The sequence below is a fragment of the Phytophthora ramorum genome (genome assembly GCF_020800215.1).
Source record: "Phytophthora ramorum isolate Pr-102 chromosome Unknown Phyram_PR-102_s0020, whole genome shotgun sequence".
In the NCBI taxonomy this organism is placed as follows: Eukaryota; Oomycota; class Peronosporomycetes; order Peronosporales; family Peronosporaceae; genus Phytophthora; species Phytophthora ramorum.
In genome coordinates this window covers 806,809-820,823 of record NW_027150666.1, presented here as the reverse complement: position 1 = coordinate 820,823, position 14,015 = coordinate 806,809, and the positions used below count along the sequence as shown (strand labels likewise).

At 57.2% G+C, this 14,015-nt stretch overlaps 5 protein-coding genes across 5 annotated transcripts; 3 read left to right on the top strand and 2 right to left on the bottom strand.

Moving 5' to 3' along the window:
• Positions 1 to 944: 944 nt before the first annotated feature.
• On the top strand, positions 945 to 2,807 carry KRP23_14260 (Sucrose-6-phosphate hydrolase; the record flags this gene model as incomplete). The annotated part of the gene is made up of 1 exon (XM_067885065.1): positions 945 to 2,807. The coding sequence occupies one exon, from the start codon at positions 945 to 947 to the stop codon at positions 2,805 to 2,807; it is 1,863 nt and encodes a 620-aa protein (XP_067737817.1).
• A 1,169-nt stretch (positions 2,808 to 3,976) lies between these two features.
• On the top strand, positions 3,977 to 5,836 carry KRP23_14259 (Sucrose-6-phosphate hydrolase; the record flags this gene model as incomplete). Its single annotated transcript, XM_067885064.1, has 1 exon — positions 3,977 to 5,836. The coding sequence occupies one exon, from the start codon at positions 3,977 to 3,979 to the stop codon at positions 5,834 to 5,836; it is 1,860 nt and encodes a 619-aa protein (XP_067737816.1).
• A 406-nt stretch (positions 5,837 to 6,242) lies between these two features.
• KRP23_14258 (Acid beta-fructofuranosidase) lies at positions 6,243 to 8,234 on the bottom strand (the record flags this gene model as incomplete). Its single annotated transcript, XM_067885063.1, has 1 exon — positions 6,243 to 8,234. The coding sequence occupies one exon, from the start codon at positions 8,232 to 8,234 to the stop codon at positions 6,243 to 6,245; it is 1,992 nt and encodes a 663-aa protein (XP_067737815.1).
• Positions 8,235 to 9,501: 1,267 nt separating this feature from the next.
• Positions 9,502 to 11,679, bottom strand: KRP23_14257 (uncharacterized protein; the record flags this gene model as incomplete). The annotated part of the gene is made up of 1 exon (XM_067885061.1): positions 9,502 to 11,679. The coding sequence occupies one exon, from the start codon at positions 11,677 to 11,679 to the stop codon at positions 9,502 to 9,504; it is 2,178 nt and encodes a 725-aa protein (XP_067737814.1).
• Positions 11,680 to 11,869: 190 nt separating this feature from the next.
• KRP23_14256 (Importin subunit alpha-1b) lies at positions 11,870 to 13,965 on the top strand (the record flags this gene model as incomplete). Its single annotated transcript, XM_067885060.1, has 3 exons — positions 11,870 to 12,101; positions 12,173 to 12,846; positions 12,922 to 13,965. The coding sequence occupies 3 exons, from the start codon at positions 11,870 to 11,872 to the stop codon at positions 13,963 to 13,965; spliced, it is 1,950 nt and encodes a 649-aa protein (XP_067737813.1).
• Between the last annotated feature and the right edge of the window lie 50 nt (positions 13,966 to 14,015).

The window sequence follows — 14,015 nt, the reverse complement described above, 5'->3', positions numbered from 1 at the left end:
CCGACGACGTATGTATTTTGCGGGTGTACCCTACGACGAATGGTACCAGTAGTTGTTAGGTGGTTGGTCGACGTTGGCGTCTAAGCGATGAAGCGGCAGGACCCCGGACAAGAAGGTGAGACGGCTAGGGAACGTCGACTCCAGCAGCCCGCGGTCGTTCACAAGGAGTGACACCCGAGCACAAGCTGTCAGCTCGAAGTCGATTTCGGTCGTGATGCTCTTCAGCTGGAAGTGCGAAGCACGGCGCAAGCAATCCCTGCTCGGATGCAGAACCGTTCCAAAGTGGTGGTCCTCTGCGCCGTCATTACCGTGTGTGGACGAGGTAGAAAAGAGGATTATCTAGTACAAACACCAGAAAAATAAAAAAAATGTGAAAGTGGAGACACCCACCGGGTGATTGGTGGGAAGCGAGAGCTCTGCGTGTCAACAGGAGTGGAGATTTGCGCTTGATTGTCGAGATTCGCTCGGCTTCTTCGCAGTCGCCGATTGTCCCAAAGCCAGTGGCCCAACTGTTTCGCCGGTGGGCATTTCGAACCGAGGTCGGCAGCTCTACGCTTTGCAGCTTGCATTTCTTCGGGACGTTAGCACGCTTGAAGCTGGACGCGCGAGCCGTGCAAAAACCGCAAACGGCAGACAAAGGGCAGGCAAATATTAATCGCGCATGTTAATCGAAGTGCGAGGAAGCGCGAAAGTATCAAGTTCGTCGCATCGCATGGCTGTACAGGTAGATACAACGCCCAGGTGTTTATCACGGGATGATCGCTCTCCCAATGTACACAAGCAAGGCTCGGCACATGCACAGCGCGACTCGGGTTGCATCGTAGGCGAAAGCCGCTTCTGGCTCTTCCACCAAAAGCTCCGAGAGCTTCAGGGTTGCCATTCCTCAATCTTCTTCGCCCCACCGAAGACTCGTCAACCAAGTTCCAAGGACTCCCAAACGAAACATGAAGGTCATCCCGAGCATCGTCGCCCTCGGTGCCTTCGTCACCGCTCTCGTATACAGTCCACACGCTGTTCGCGCGCAGGACGTCGTGGAGGCCGAACCTGGCACTGACCTCTTCGAGCAGTACCGCCCGGTTTACCACTTTACTCCTCGCGAGAAGTGGATGAATGACCCGTGCGCGCCGTACTACGACTCGGCCACGGGTCTGTATCACATGTTCTACCAGCTCAACCCGAACTCGACGATCTGGGGCAACATGACGTGGGGCCACGCCGTCTCCGAGGATCAGGTGACCTGGCAGGACTACCCCAACGCACTTCACCCGTTCGAGAACAAGTGGGACAACCTCGGTGTGTTCTCGGGCTTTGCCATGGACAACGCCATTGACGGCAAGCACACCGTGTTCTACACGGGCGTCACCGCTCTCCCCATTTCGTGGAAGAAGGAGTATCTGTTCGGCGAGCACGTTGTGTACGCCACCACAGACGATGGTGGCAAGACCTGGCAGAAGGGCAACGAGCCGCTGATTGAGCTGCCGCCCACGGGCCTCAACGTCACTGGATGGCGCGACCCGATGCCCTTCCACTCGAAGTCGCTGGACGCGCACTTCGCCCACGACGCCACCAAGAGCAGCAACTACATTCTTGTGGCCGGTGGCATCCACGATGTGGGTCCGCGCATCTTCCTCTACCACGCCGAGGACTACGTGAACTGGGAGTACAAGGGTTACCTGCTCTCGCAGGAGAAGAACACCAGCTTCTCCGAGTACAGTGCCAACTGGGGATACAACTTCGAGACCACCATCTACCGGGAGATGACGGACGAGGACGGCGAGCTCCACAACGTCATGCTCTTTGCGGCTGAAGGTGACCCGAACCGGTACCCGATGTGGGCCACGGGCTCATTCTCCGGTGGCGGCTGCGGTGTCGAGACGGACGCGGAGGCTGGTCTGTTCACGCCTCTCATGGTGGGTGTGTCGGACCGCAGCGACTGGTACGCCAACAGCATCTACACGGACAAGGACGGCAAGAACGTTATCATCGGCTGGATCACCGAGGACAACAACTTCACCGCGGGACAGCCGCAGGGCTGGGACGGCATGCTCTCCGTGCCGCGTGAGGTGGGCATCACCATCGTGCGCGACATCAGCGACGTGGACGAGCACCTCGTGGGCAAGGGCGACTGGATCGTGTCCGACTCGAAGGACGTGTCGTGCGCCGACGGCTCGGCCAAGCAGAGCAAGACGATCAAGACGCTGGGCGTGAAGCCTTTGAGCGACCTGCAGCTGCTGCGCAACGAGAACGCGTACGAGCAGGTGGCGAGCGTGTCGGTGAACGGTTCGTCGCAGGTGCTGAACTCGACGGGTGCGTCGTTCGAGCTGATCGCGGAGGTGCCGGAGTTCGAGCGCGGCAGCAAGGTCGGCTTCGAGGTGCGCCGTAGCAGCGCCGGCGATGAGGTGACGACCGTCGTGTACGACGACGCGGAGAAGAAGGTGGTCATTGACCGCTCGAAGAGCTCGACGGCGGACTGCGCCGTGTTCGCGGACAACGACGTGCAGCCTATTTCGGAGTCTGTGTGGGGCCACTTCTACCTGTACGACCTGTTCACGGGTGCGTCGAAGAGCGACGTGTGCGAGGCTACGCGCGAGAAGCTGAGCTTCCACGTGTTCGTGGACGTGTCTAGCGTGGAGGTGTTCGTGAACGACCGCTTCGCCCTGTCGGCTCGTATCTACCCGTGCGCTTCGCAGACGAAGTCGGACGGCATTGCGTTGACTGCTTCGGGCGACGCCACGTTCGAGAACGTGCAGGTGTGGACGGAGCCTAAGCACGCTTGGGCTACCGAGCGCACGGTGCCGACACTTTAAGTGAGTGAAGTAGTGAGGATTTTTGCAGAGTACGTGAGCGACGACCTAAACCAAACAAGTCGCTTTTGATTTTAGCTGCCGTTCCGATGCCTCAGTGAGCACACAGCGATCCACTGCCTCGAAAAGCAAGATCGCCCTGCAGCATGCCTCCGCAGTTCGTACTGGCGGGTGATTGCTGGCGTCACGACTGACAGACTCTACACGCAGCTCATTGTGTGTCTGGCGGCGCCACCCGATATCCGGTGCTTAAGCTGTCGCTGGCAGCTCAATCCCGAAGCCCTGTAGCATGGTTGGGAATAGAGCTTCTTTCTGCTCCGGTGCCAGAGCCCGACAAAGGCCCGGCACAAGTAAGCAAGCAAGCTCCGGTCTCTGCCCCTCGGGAGAGATGATCGTATGGTCGAGCTCCATGCCGGCTCTTGATCTCGATCTTGCTGCTTTGCGTGCGGCGGTGCGTCTTTGAAGCACCTGTGCCACGAACGTACAGCACGACGAGAGCCGTCCCGCTGAGTTGGTGAACGCGGGCTGTATTGATGAACACCGTTGCTGATGCACGCACGGTGGCGTCTCGCTACATGCATCTTGGCTAACGAACGATTTAGACTCCAAAGCGCTCGTTCCCTATTGGAGTGCCATTTCGACGCGGTGCAGCTGGTGATTCTTGGTTGCTTGGTTCGGTCAGCGCAGCTTGAACTTATCCGCCGCGATGGGATCAGCTCGACCTGTATAGAAGATTATGATATGGCAGGTACCCTACCATTATACAGGTTCCTGAATAGAGCACTGTATGGCTCTATTCGGGTCGCGCCGTTTCAGCACAAATTATCGCAGGTCTTGGAGCGTCTCAAGTCGATTGTTGCAAGCTGAAGTGAATCAAGTTCGACACGTTGCAAAGCGAACAAAACACGCCCTCCTCAAGGTAAACCGCGACCACAGCCTTGTTAACTCCTCGCTCGCCAGCTCGAAGCCCGCCAACTTCAAGCAGGGCACACCGGAGAGCCAAGACCCCGCGGTCGCTGGCTCTTCCAGAGCGGACCACGAGCCAGGGCCCAAGCCCAAACTGCAATCGACTCGTCTGAGTCGAGACACGACAAGCTCATTCCTCAATCTGCTTCGCTCCACGAAGTTGTATCCCAAGTTCTAAGCCTCGTCGGCCTTCGGTTCTTTCAAGCATGAAGGTGTTCCCGAGCGTCATGGCCCTCGGCGCCTTCGTCACCGCCCTCGTCTTCAGCTCGGAGACCGTCCACGGTGATGTCGTGGAAGCCGAGCCCGGCACCGACCTCTTCGAGCAGTACCGCCCGGTTTACCATTTCCAGGCTCGCGAGAAGTGGATGAATGACCCGTGCGCGCCGTACTACGACTCGGCCACGGGTCTGTATCACATGTTCTACCAGCTCAACCCGAACTCGACGATCTGGGGCAACATGACGTGGGGCCACGCCGTCTCCGAGGATCAGGTGACCTGGAAGGACTACCCCAACGCGCTCTACCCGTTCCAGGACAAGTGGGACAACCTCGGTGTGTTCTCGGGATTCTCGATGGACAACGCCATTGACGGCAAGCACACTGTGTTCTACACGGGCGTCACCGCTCTCCCCATTTCGTGGAAGAAGGAGTATCTGTTCGGCGAGCACGTTGTGTACGCCACCACAGACGATGGTGGCAAGACCTGGCAGAAGGGTAACGAACCGCTGATTGAGCTGCCGCCCACGGGCCTCAACGTCACTGGATGGCGCGACCCCCACCCGTTCCACTCAAAGTCTCTCGATGCTCACTTCGGCTACGACGTTGCCAACAGCAGCAACTACCTGTTGGTTGCCGGAGGGATAAAGGAGGTTGGCCCCCGCATCTTCCTCTACCACGCTGAGGACTACGTGAACTGGGAGTACAAGGGTTACCTGCTTGCCCAGGAGAAGAACACGACTTTCTCCGAGTACAGCGGCGGCTGGGGATACAACTTCGAGACCACCATCTACCGTGAGATGACGGACGAGGACGGCGAGCTCCACAACGTCATGCTCTTTGCGGCTGAAGGTGACCCGAACCGGTACCCGATGTGGGCCACGGGCTCATTCTCCGGTGGTGGCTGCGGTGTCGAGACGGACGCGGAGGCTGGTCTGTTCACGCCTCTCATGGTGGGTGTGTCGGACCGCAGCGACTGGTACGCCAACAGCATCTACACGGACAAGGACGGCAAGAACGTTATCATCGGCTGGATCACCGAGGACAACAACTTCACCGCGGGACAGCCGCAGGGCTGGGACGGCATGCTCTCCGTGCCGCGTGAGGTGGGCATCACCATCGTGCGCGACATCAGCGACGTGGACGAGCACCTCGTGGGCAAGGGCGACTGGATCGTGTCCGACTCGAAGGACGTGTCGTGCGCCGACGGCTCGGCCAAGCAGAGCAAGACGATCAAGACGCTGGGCGTGAAGCCTTTGAGCGACCTGCAGCTGCTGCGCAACGAGAACGCGTACGAGCAGGTGGCGAGCGTGTCGGTGAACGGTTCGTCGCAGGTGCTGAACTCGACGGGTGCGTCGTTCGAGCTGATCGCGGAGGTGCCGGAGTTCGAGCGCGGCAGCAAGGTCGGCTTCGAGGTGCGCCGTAGCAGCGCCGGCGATGAGGTGACGACCGTCGTGTACGACGACGCGGAGAAGAAGGTGGTCATTGACCGCTCGAAGAGCTCGACGGCGGACTGCGCCGTGTTCGCGGACAACGACGTGCAGCCTATTTCGGAGTCTGTGTGGGGCCACTTCTACCTGTACGACCTGTTCACGGGTGCGTCGAAGAGCGACGTGTGCGAGGCTACGCGCGAGAAGCTGAGCTTCCACGTGTTCGTGGACGTGTCTAGCGTGGAGGTGTTCGTGAACGACCGCTTCGCCCTGTCGGCTCGTATCTACCCGTGCGCTTCGCAGACGAAGTCGGACGGCATTGCGTTGACTGCTTCGGGCGACGCCACGTTCGAGAACGTGCAGGTGTGGACGGAGCCTAAGCACGCTTGGGCTACCGAGCGCACGGTGCCGACGTTCTAATCCATTTACAAAATGTGCTAGAGTTCGCTGCTCACTGCAGAATAGCTAGTGATGCTCAATGAGCATACAAAAATCAAAAACACGTATGGTATCTTGTTATTTCAATCCTGCTTAGTGTCTTGGTGAGCATGAATGAATTGTTCTATTCCATTGACCACTTCCGGATAGAGAAACCCGTCCGGTAAAGATCGAGGTGACGTGAGCACGGTACATGATGTCGATGGCAGTGCTGGACAGTGCCTCGATCATTCCAAGCGCTACTAGATTGCTCCTGGGGTACATGCCTTTTCAGGCTCTTGGTTAGCCTTTATTTTGTGAGTACTAACGAGATAACTCTACGTTCATTTGTTGTGTATGCATGTCAGCATGGTTTCTCCTCGAGGGATCTTGCAATCACTCGCCTGACTTATGCCGCAACCTGCCCGGTCTTCTTGCTGACCCGCTTGGTAGGCACCGTACGCTTGGCCGGCCAAGCGTGCTTGGGGTTGGTCCACACCTGAACCTTCTCGAACGTAGCGGCGCCCGTAGCCGTCAGCGAGATGCCCTCTGAGGTCTCGCCGCACGGGTAGATACGAGCCGACAGAGCGAAGCGGTCGTTCACGAACACCTCGACAGTCGACACGTCCACGAACACGTGGAAGTTGAGGTTCTCGCGCGTGACCTTGTACGTGTCCTCGTCAGCCAGAGAACCCGAGTCGGCCTCGTCAGCCTGAGAATCCGAGTCAGAGTCGTCAACCCACTCGAACGAGCCAGAGTCCGAGTCTGAGGCAGCATCCGAACCGGCGACGGCCTCAAACACGTCGTACAGGTAGAAATGACCCCACACGGAGTCCGAGACGGGGGTCACGTCGTTGTCCACGAACACGGGGCATTCAGCGTTCGAGCTCTGCGAGCGGTCGATAATCACCTTCTTCTCCTTGTCGTCGTACAGAATGGTCGTCACCTCATCGCCGTCCGCGCTGTGGCGCACCTCAAAGCCAACCTGGGTGCCGCGCTTGAAGTTGGACACCTGGGCAATCAGCTCAAAGGACTTACCCGTCGACTTGAGCACCTTCGACGTTCCTTTCACCGTCACGCTGGGAATCTGCTCGAGCGATTTGGGGTTGCGCAGCAGCTTCAGGTCGCTCAGAGGGGCAACCTTCAGCGTCTTGATGGTCTTGCTCGGCATCGTCGAGCCATCAGCCAGCGAGACGTTAGTAGAGTCCGACACGATCCAGTCACCCGGGCCAACGAGGTGGTCGTCGACGTCGTGGATATCGCGTACGATGGAGATACCGACCTCACGCGGGACAGAGAGAATACCATCCCAGCCCTGAGGCTGACCCTCCGCAAAGTTGGTGTCCTCAGTGATCCACCCGATAAGTACATCCTTGCCGTGCTTGTCCGTGTAGATGCTGTTGGCGTACCAGTCGCTACGGTCCGACACGCCAACCATCAGAGGCGTGAACAGACCCTCGTTGGAGTCCGATCCCGCGCTGTCACTGCCAGCAGCGTCGAAGGTGCCGGTGGCCCACATCGGGTACCGGTTCGGGTCACCTTCAGCCGCAAAGAGCATGACGTTGTGGAGCTCGCCGTCCTCGTCCGTCATTTCCCGGTAGATGGTGGTCTCGAAGTTGTACCCCCAGCTAGCACTGTACTCGGAGAAGCTGGTGTTCTTCTCCTGCGAGAGCAGATATCCCTGGTACTCCCAGTTCAAGTAGTCCTCGGCGTGGTAGAGGAAGACACGCGGGCCCTCGTCGTGGATGCCACCGGCCACCAACAGGTAGTTGCTGCCGGTGGTAGCGTCGAAGCCGAAGCGCTTGTCCAGCGACTTCGAGTGGAACGGCATCGGGTCGCGCCATCCAGTGACGTTGAGGCCCTTGGGCGGCAGCTTAATCAGCGGCTTACTACCCTTGTGCCACGTTGAGCCACCGTTGCTAGTGGTGGCGTACATCACGTGCTCACCGAACAAATACTCCTTCTTCCACGAGATCGGGAGAGCAGACACGCCCGTGTAGAACACGGTGTGCTTGCCGCCAATGGCGTTGTCCATGGCAAAGCCCGAGAACACGCCGAGGTTGTCCCACTTGTCCTGGAATGGCAGCAGAGCATCCGGGTAGTCCTTCCAGGTTACCTGGTCTTTCGACACAGCGTGACCCCACGTCATGTTGCCCCAGATTGTTGAGTTCGGGTTCGACTGGTAGAACATGTGATACAGACCCGTGGCCTCGTCGTAGTACGGCGCGCACGGGTCGTTCATCCACTTCTCGCGAGCCATGAAGTGGTAAACCGGGCGGAACTGCTCGAAGAGCTCCGTACCAGGCTCGGCCTCCACAACTTGAGCAGTAGCAGCCTGCGGGCTGAAGACGAGGGCGGTGACGAAGGCGCCGAGGGCCATGACGCTCGGGAACACCTTCATCCTTGAAAGAACCGAAGCTTGAAACTTGGCTGAAGAGTCTTCGGCGCTGCGAAGAAAGTTGAGGAATGAGTGGAGCTTGACATCCCTCGTTGGGCTGGTGGTCCCGCACATCATTTTTTCTGTTCGCGAATCTCTGTGGAGCGACAGAAGGTTTTGCGGGCTGCACCTCGTGTTCATGTTGCCTGCAGAGAGCGCCCTATTAGCACTCTCCTCACCATGACGAGGATGCTGCAAGCCAAATGCTCTCTAAATTTTGCTCACAAAAAAATGAATAGGTTTGTATTACTAATGATGGGCGATCCAGCAAGTTGCTTGGAATCGAAGCTGTACGTTGAATACGCTCAACATGGCTGAGAATTGGGACCTGGTCAAGGAAAAGATTTACTACTGCTCAACTCTGTAAATTACATTCTAACATAGCGAATGTTGAAAGGGTATTGGATCACATGTACTTAGGTATAAGGTGACGGCATTCTCAGCTGGCTCAAGAGGCCAAACTGCTGCAGGCAAAGCCTGGAAGAGCTCCAACCAGCAAGGCAATGCTCACACGGCGAAACGATGCACCTTCTCAATGGTGCTGTAATGCAGGGCAGAAATGGGGTGCGGCTAGTAAAAGTACCAGTGACCGTAACGTTGCAGGGCTTCAAAGCCGAAAGTTGATCCCGGTGCGTTAATCTCGCTGATAGAGCACTGCCAGGTGGAGCTGAGGAAGGAAGGCTTTTCAAGGTGCGCTTGTTCTTCGGTGGCAGCTGGTGCGAGATTATCAGAGGTGGCTACACCACTGCGAATTCGAGGCTTGGTGCTGTGCAACGCAGTCGAGCAAAACTCAAGACCCTACAGCAATGCATCTTGCATGGCAACAATGGATTTGGTACAAAGTTATCGCACAGACGCATGTGCTTTGAGTCGAAAGACTTCAGTTTATACACACTCGAAAAAGCTTGTCTGATACTTCGAAGTAGGATACCAAGGCGGTCGCCAGGGGGACCTGCTTCATCAGTGAGCTTTTTCAATCTGTTGTGTTGAGTGCGCGATGGGCCTTTCATTTTGCTCTGCTCAATTGAGCCTAAAACCGGTATTTGTGTCTCTTGACCATTTATCCTTATTGACTTGCATTTGCATGTGGAGCGGGCGACCCGAAATAAGTGTCATGGATGTCGTGTGGACTCGTTGTCGAGGGCTTGGATGTGGCGTCACATCTTCCAAATGTCATCGAGAACGCTGTCAAGTCGATTTACCCTAAAGTTTAGCCCAGAACGCACACCCATTAACGGCGAATGCTGACGTGGCGGCGGATAGCGGAGGTAGTTGCGAACGAGAGAACACTGGATAGAATCATGTGATCTAGCGAACTCATGCTCTGAGAAGAAGATGCGTGCTCCACGACACTGAGAAATGCCGCCTTCAGCTTCACCGGGGTTTCAAAGCGTAGTATTTGCCCGTGGAACGGCTTGATCAACTCCGTTGCGACTTCGTGAGTGTTCCCAGATGGCAGCGCTAGATGCAAGCAACGTAGCGTAGTATTCGATGAAAGAGCACGCTCAATTTCGGTCCAAATGGCATGTTCACTGCTGTCGCTGTCTGCACCGCTGCCGATAGTATCAAGCTGAAGACTCTCAAGACATTTGCAACCAACCAGCAACACTTGCAGCTGGCCGGCAATAATAGCATTCACAGATTCCACAAACACACCCAGCTTCGCTACTTGGCAGCGACCCTCTTCATAAGCGTGCAGCAGAGGTGACAAGTCGGTCACTAAGTTGCCTGTGACGTTTAAGCTGGAGAGATTTGGACAGGCACGCAGGATAATGTCCAAGTCCTGTGAATTGAGTCTACACGACGGAACATCCAAGGAGGTCAGCGAACTTCCGATAATTCGCAGCAGATCCACAACGCCGTTGCTTTGTGCGTCCAGTCCGCGATACGTAAAGGATTTCAATCCGGGTCGTGACTTCGCTGCAAGTGTCGCGGTCACATGCGATGGCTTCACGACTTCGTATCGTACAGCGCTGCTAACTACCCAGCCAAAACCATGTCCTGGAATCAAAATACAAAGCCAATCGGCCAGGCGCACCATCACCTCGTACTCGAAGCCATCAGCTTGCAGTGCTCCTGGCAGTAATTGTGGCCACGCAGCAGAATAGCCGGGGCTTGTCCATGCCTGGGATCCGTCTAATAGTCGAACAAATAGCCGCTCACCTGGAGGCAATGCACGCTCCCCACAGCCTTCCCCTTCAGGTAGACGTCCATCTTGCATGAGCACCACTTTCCTGCCTGGATGAGGTGATTCCATCATCGTTGTCAATATCTCCACATCGTGCTTTTGTAGTTGCAATCCAGAGACGTCAAAGTGCTCCAGTTCAGACCCCGAGTCGACGTGAAAGACGGCCAAGAAGATCCATGCCCACACCAGCCGAGAGTTCGTGTGCGCTCCGCGAATGGTGTGTCCAATCGACAATTTGGTAAGGGGCGCTGAGTACCGAAGAGCAGAGCAGAGTGCTGCCACGCAATTGCTATCAATGCCCGTTCGTGTGAGGTCCAGCGACCTCAGAGACGAAGACGGCACCAGCACTTGCTTCACAAACGACTGGAAGCCCCCGATCCCCGCTGGGTTTCTTAGCGAGTTGAAAAAGACTCCAGGCAGCATCAAAGTACGAATCGTCGACGACGGAAGCGTAATAATCCGAGCCAACAAGCTCAAATCTTCTGCTGCGTTCAGAAACCGACTGTTGTGGAACCACAGCGCCGTGACTTGGTAGTCAACGCGTAGACTTTCTCCTTCCGTCTCGGACGTCCGTTTCTCCATGATAAAATATTCCTGCATGGCAAGAACCATACTGCGAAGAATAGCAGTGTCCACGACATTGTTTGCGAGTCTCATACCAATCTCCACGCGTGTCTCTCCCCTCTTCTCCATCCTCAGCCTCTTCAAAAGCTGCCAGTCCTCTTTCTCCAGTAGTCCGCGACGGCCCATCTGCAAGAACTGGAAGAACATGTGCACGTTTTCGAGCGTGGGTCTCCCCATAGACAGCATGAACTTGGGGCTCGACCCAACGCCCTGCACCGTCTCGAGGTATTTCTCGTTCTTGAAGTCCGTCGGCCGCAGCACCGCGGGCCACCACAAAAGCTCGAAATTCTCCTCCCACCGACACGATGCAGTAGAAACCAATTGGCAAATGAGCTCTAGAAGCGACCGACGTGCCTGAAGCTGCTGGGCGAGCGTCGCTTTGCCCGTTTGAGGCAGAGCCACGTCAATCTGGTTCCGAGTCACCACGTCGAGTCGCACCCAGCACTCGCAGGGGGACAGCGGCCACGAGCGACCCACCGCCGTGCCAAACCCGCAACGGGTCAGTTGCAACGGACTGGAGGCGGCATTGTCCGACGACGCGGACGCCACGTACTTGATCACGAGGTCCGTCGCCGACTGCAGCTTGAGCGACATCATTGACCAATGCGTACTTATGCGAGTACGTATACGTACGTACTTTGTAATCGAAGTTATGCGAGTGGGTATGGTGCTCCATACAATTCGAAAGACAATTACAGATGTTGGTTGGGTAAGTACGAATGGGAGGTACGCAGTTGCTATAGTCCCCATCTCCAGCGATCATACTGGAATCAAGTGAGTCAGCGGCATGTCGACCCCCAAGGCGCGCAAGTCCGTCAAGGTAGGCGGCAATGTAGGCGTGCTCACGGGCCGCCGCAACCGCCAGGAGACCATGTTGTCCATCCGCAAGGCCAAGAAGGAGGACGCCTACGCCACGCGCCGCAACCTCAAAGCCAACCACCCGCCGGCCGCCGCGCAGACCGCGAGTCGCCAGGAACTTTTACTCAACTTGGCGTCGCGGTCCCAGGCCCTGCTGTTCGGTACGCGCGACACTTATATCATCTTATTTGGTCCCTATTAACTTCTGTAAAATCTCATTTGGCCACCAAAGGGATCCAGCGACCCGATGCGCTCACGAGGCAAAAATCCATGCGCGCGTTCGTGTACCTCCTGTCAAGTGGCGTACCCCCGCTCTTCGACGAGAGCGACTCGCAGCACGCGGGTCTGTGGGGCACCATCCTTGCCGCGCTGCCGTCCTTCGTGACCATCCTGAACGAGGACCTGCCGGACGCCAACGCCGTGCAGCTGCACTCGGACGCGGCCTTCGCACTGCGCTTTATCTCGTCCATGGACAAGGCCGGCGCCGTGATCGCGTCAGGCGCGGTGCCTAAGCTCGTGCAGCTTTTCCAGTCCGGCATCTCAGAGCTGCAGATTCAGGCCGCCTGGTGTCTGGGCAACATTGCGTCCGAGTCGGCGGACAGCTGCGAGGAGATCGTCAAGGTCTGCCCGCCCAGTGTGGTGCTGCCCCACATCCGCATGGCCACGCCGGCCCTGCGACGTGCAGCAGTGTGGCTCCTGCGTAGTCTCGTGGAGTTCCCCGACGTCTTGGACAAGAGCAGCGTGATGGAACCGGACACCAAGCGAGAGATGATGGAGGTGCTGTCGAGTATTATTCTGCAGCTGTCGAACGAGAAGGTGAGCAACTTCGTTTCGGCTAACGGACAGACAGGGGAGTCGATCAAGTTCAAGAAGACGGCGCCAATTGCTCCGTGGCGTATCTTCGAGGTGCGTTTACATGTTGTAGTTGGCGTGTGTGAAGCCACCATGTGCCGTGGCCAACAGTTCCTTTTTCTGTTGTAGATCAACACGGGCAAGGCTGCGCCGAACGACATTGCCGTTGTGCGATTTGTGCGCGAAGTCGATGAGACGACCGTCGAGGTCATGGACGTGGACGTGAACTTTGAGACTGGTGAGAACATGGTGTTCCAGGCCAAGAAGGCCGACATGCGTCCGCTGCAGGTGATGGATGACGCCATTGGCGAAGACGACGACCTAGAGGACGAAGAGACCGACCTGCTGGATGAGCAAGTACTCACACTGTGCGATAGCTGCTGGGCGCTCGTCGAAATGACGCTGCACGACAGTGATGTCGTTGGTGGCATCGTCAACGCTGGCCTGTGTCCGCGTCTAGTCGAGCTGCTCTACATATCGCAGAGCAGTGTTATCCTTGCGCCTGTACTAAGACTACTGGGCAACATTGTATCTGCGGAGATATCGTTCTCGCAGGCCGTGATCGATGCTAAGCTATTAGAGGTGATCCCGAGCGTGATGACCACAACCAGTCGTGCGGTGCGCGAGGAAGCGTGCTGGATGCTGTCGAACATTGCTGGCGGCCAGGAAGAACAGGTAGTTGCAATGATGAACGCCCCCGGTGTTATCGCCGGACTGGTGGAGCAGATGTCGTGGGCAGAGTACGGCGTGAAGCGCGAGGCCACGTGGGCCATGTGCAACATCATCGTGCGAGCGAATATCGAGTTTATCGTAGAGGTTGTGCGCATGGGCGTGCTGCAGTCCTTCTGCCCGATGCTAGACGAGTGGGAAGACCCGATGGTGGAGATGGTCATCTTGGAGGCGATCGAGAGCCTCCTGCAGAAGGACCCGCAGGAAGGCCGCGTAGCAGTCGAGGAGAGCGGGTGCTTGGCAAAGATAGAGGAGCTGTCCTACGACCAGAACGACGACGTGAGCAGCATGGCGTCGCAACTGATAGACACGTGGTTCGACAACGAGGGCGACGAGGCGGACGCCACGCTGGCGCCGGCCGTGGTGGGGTCCGAGCAGACCGGTGAGGCGCTCAACTTCCAGCCCGTGCAGGGCGACGTCCAATTCAACTTCAACCAGAGTTGATCGACTGGAGGCGCGCGACGTCACCGCTGCGAAGAAAGCAGCCCGTAGTG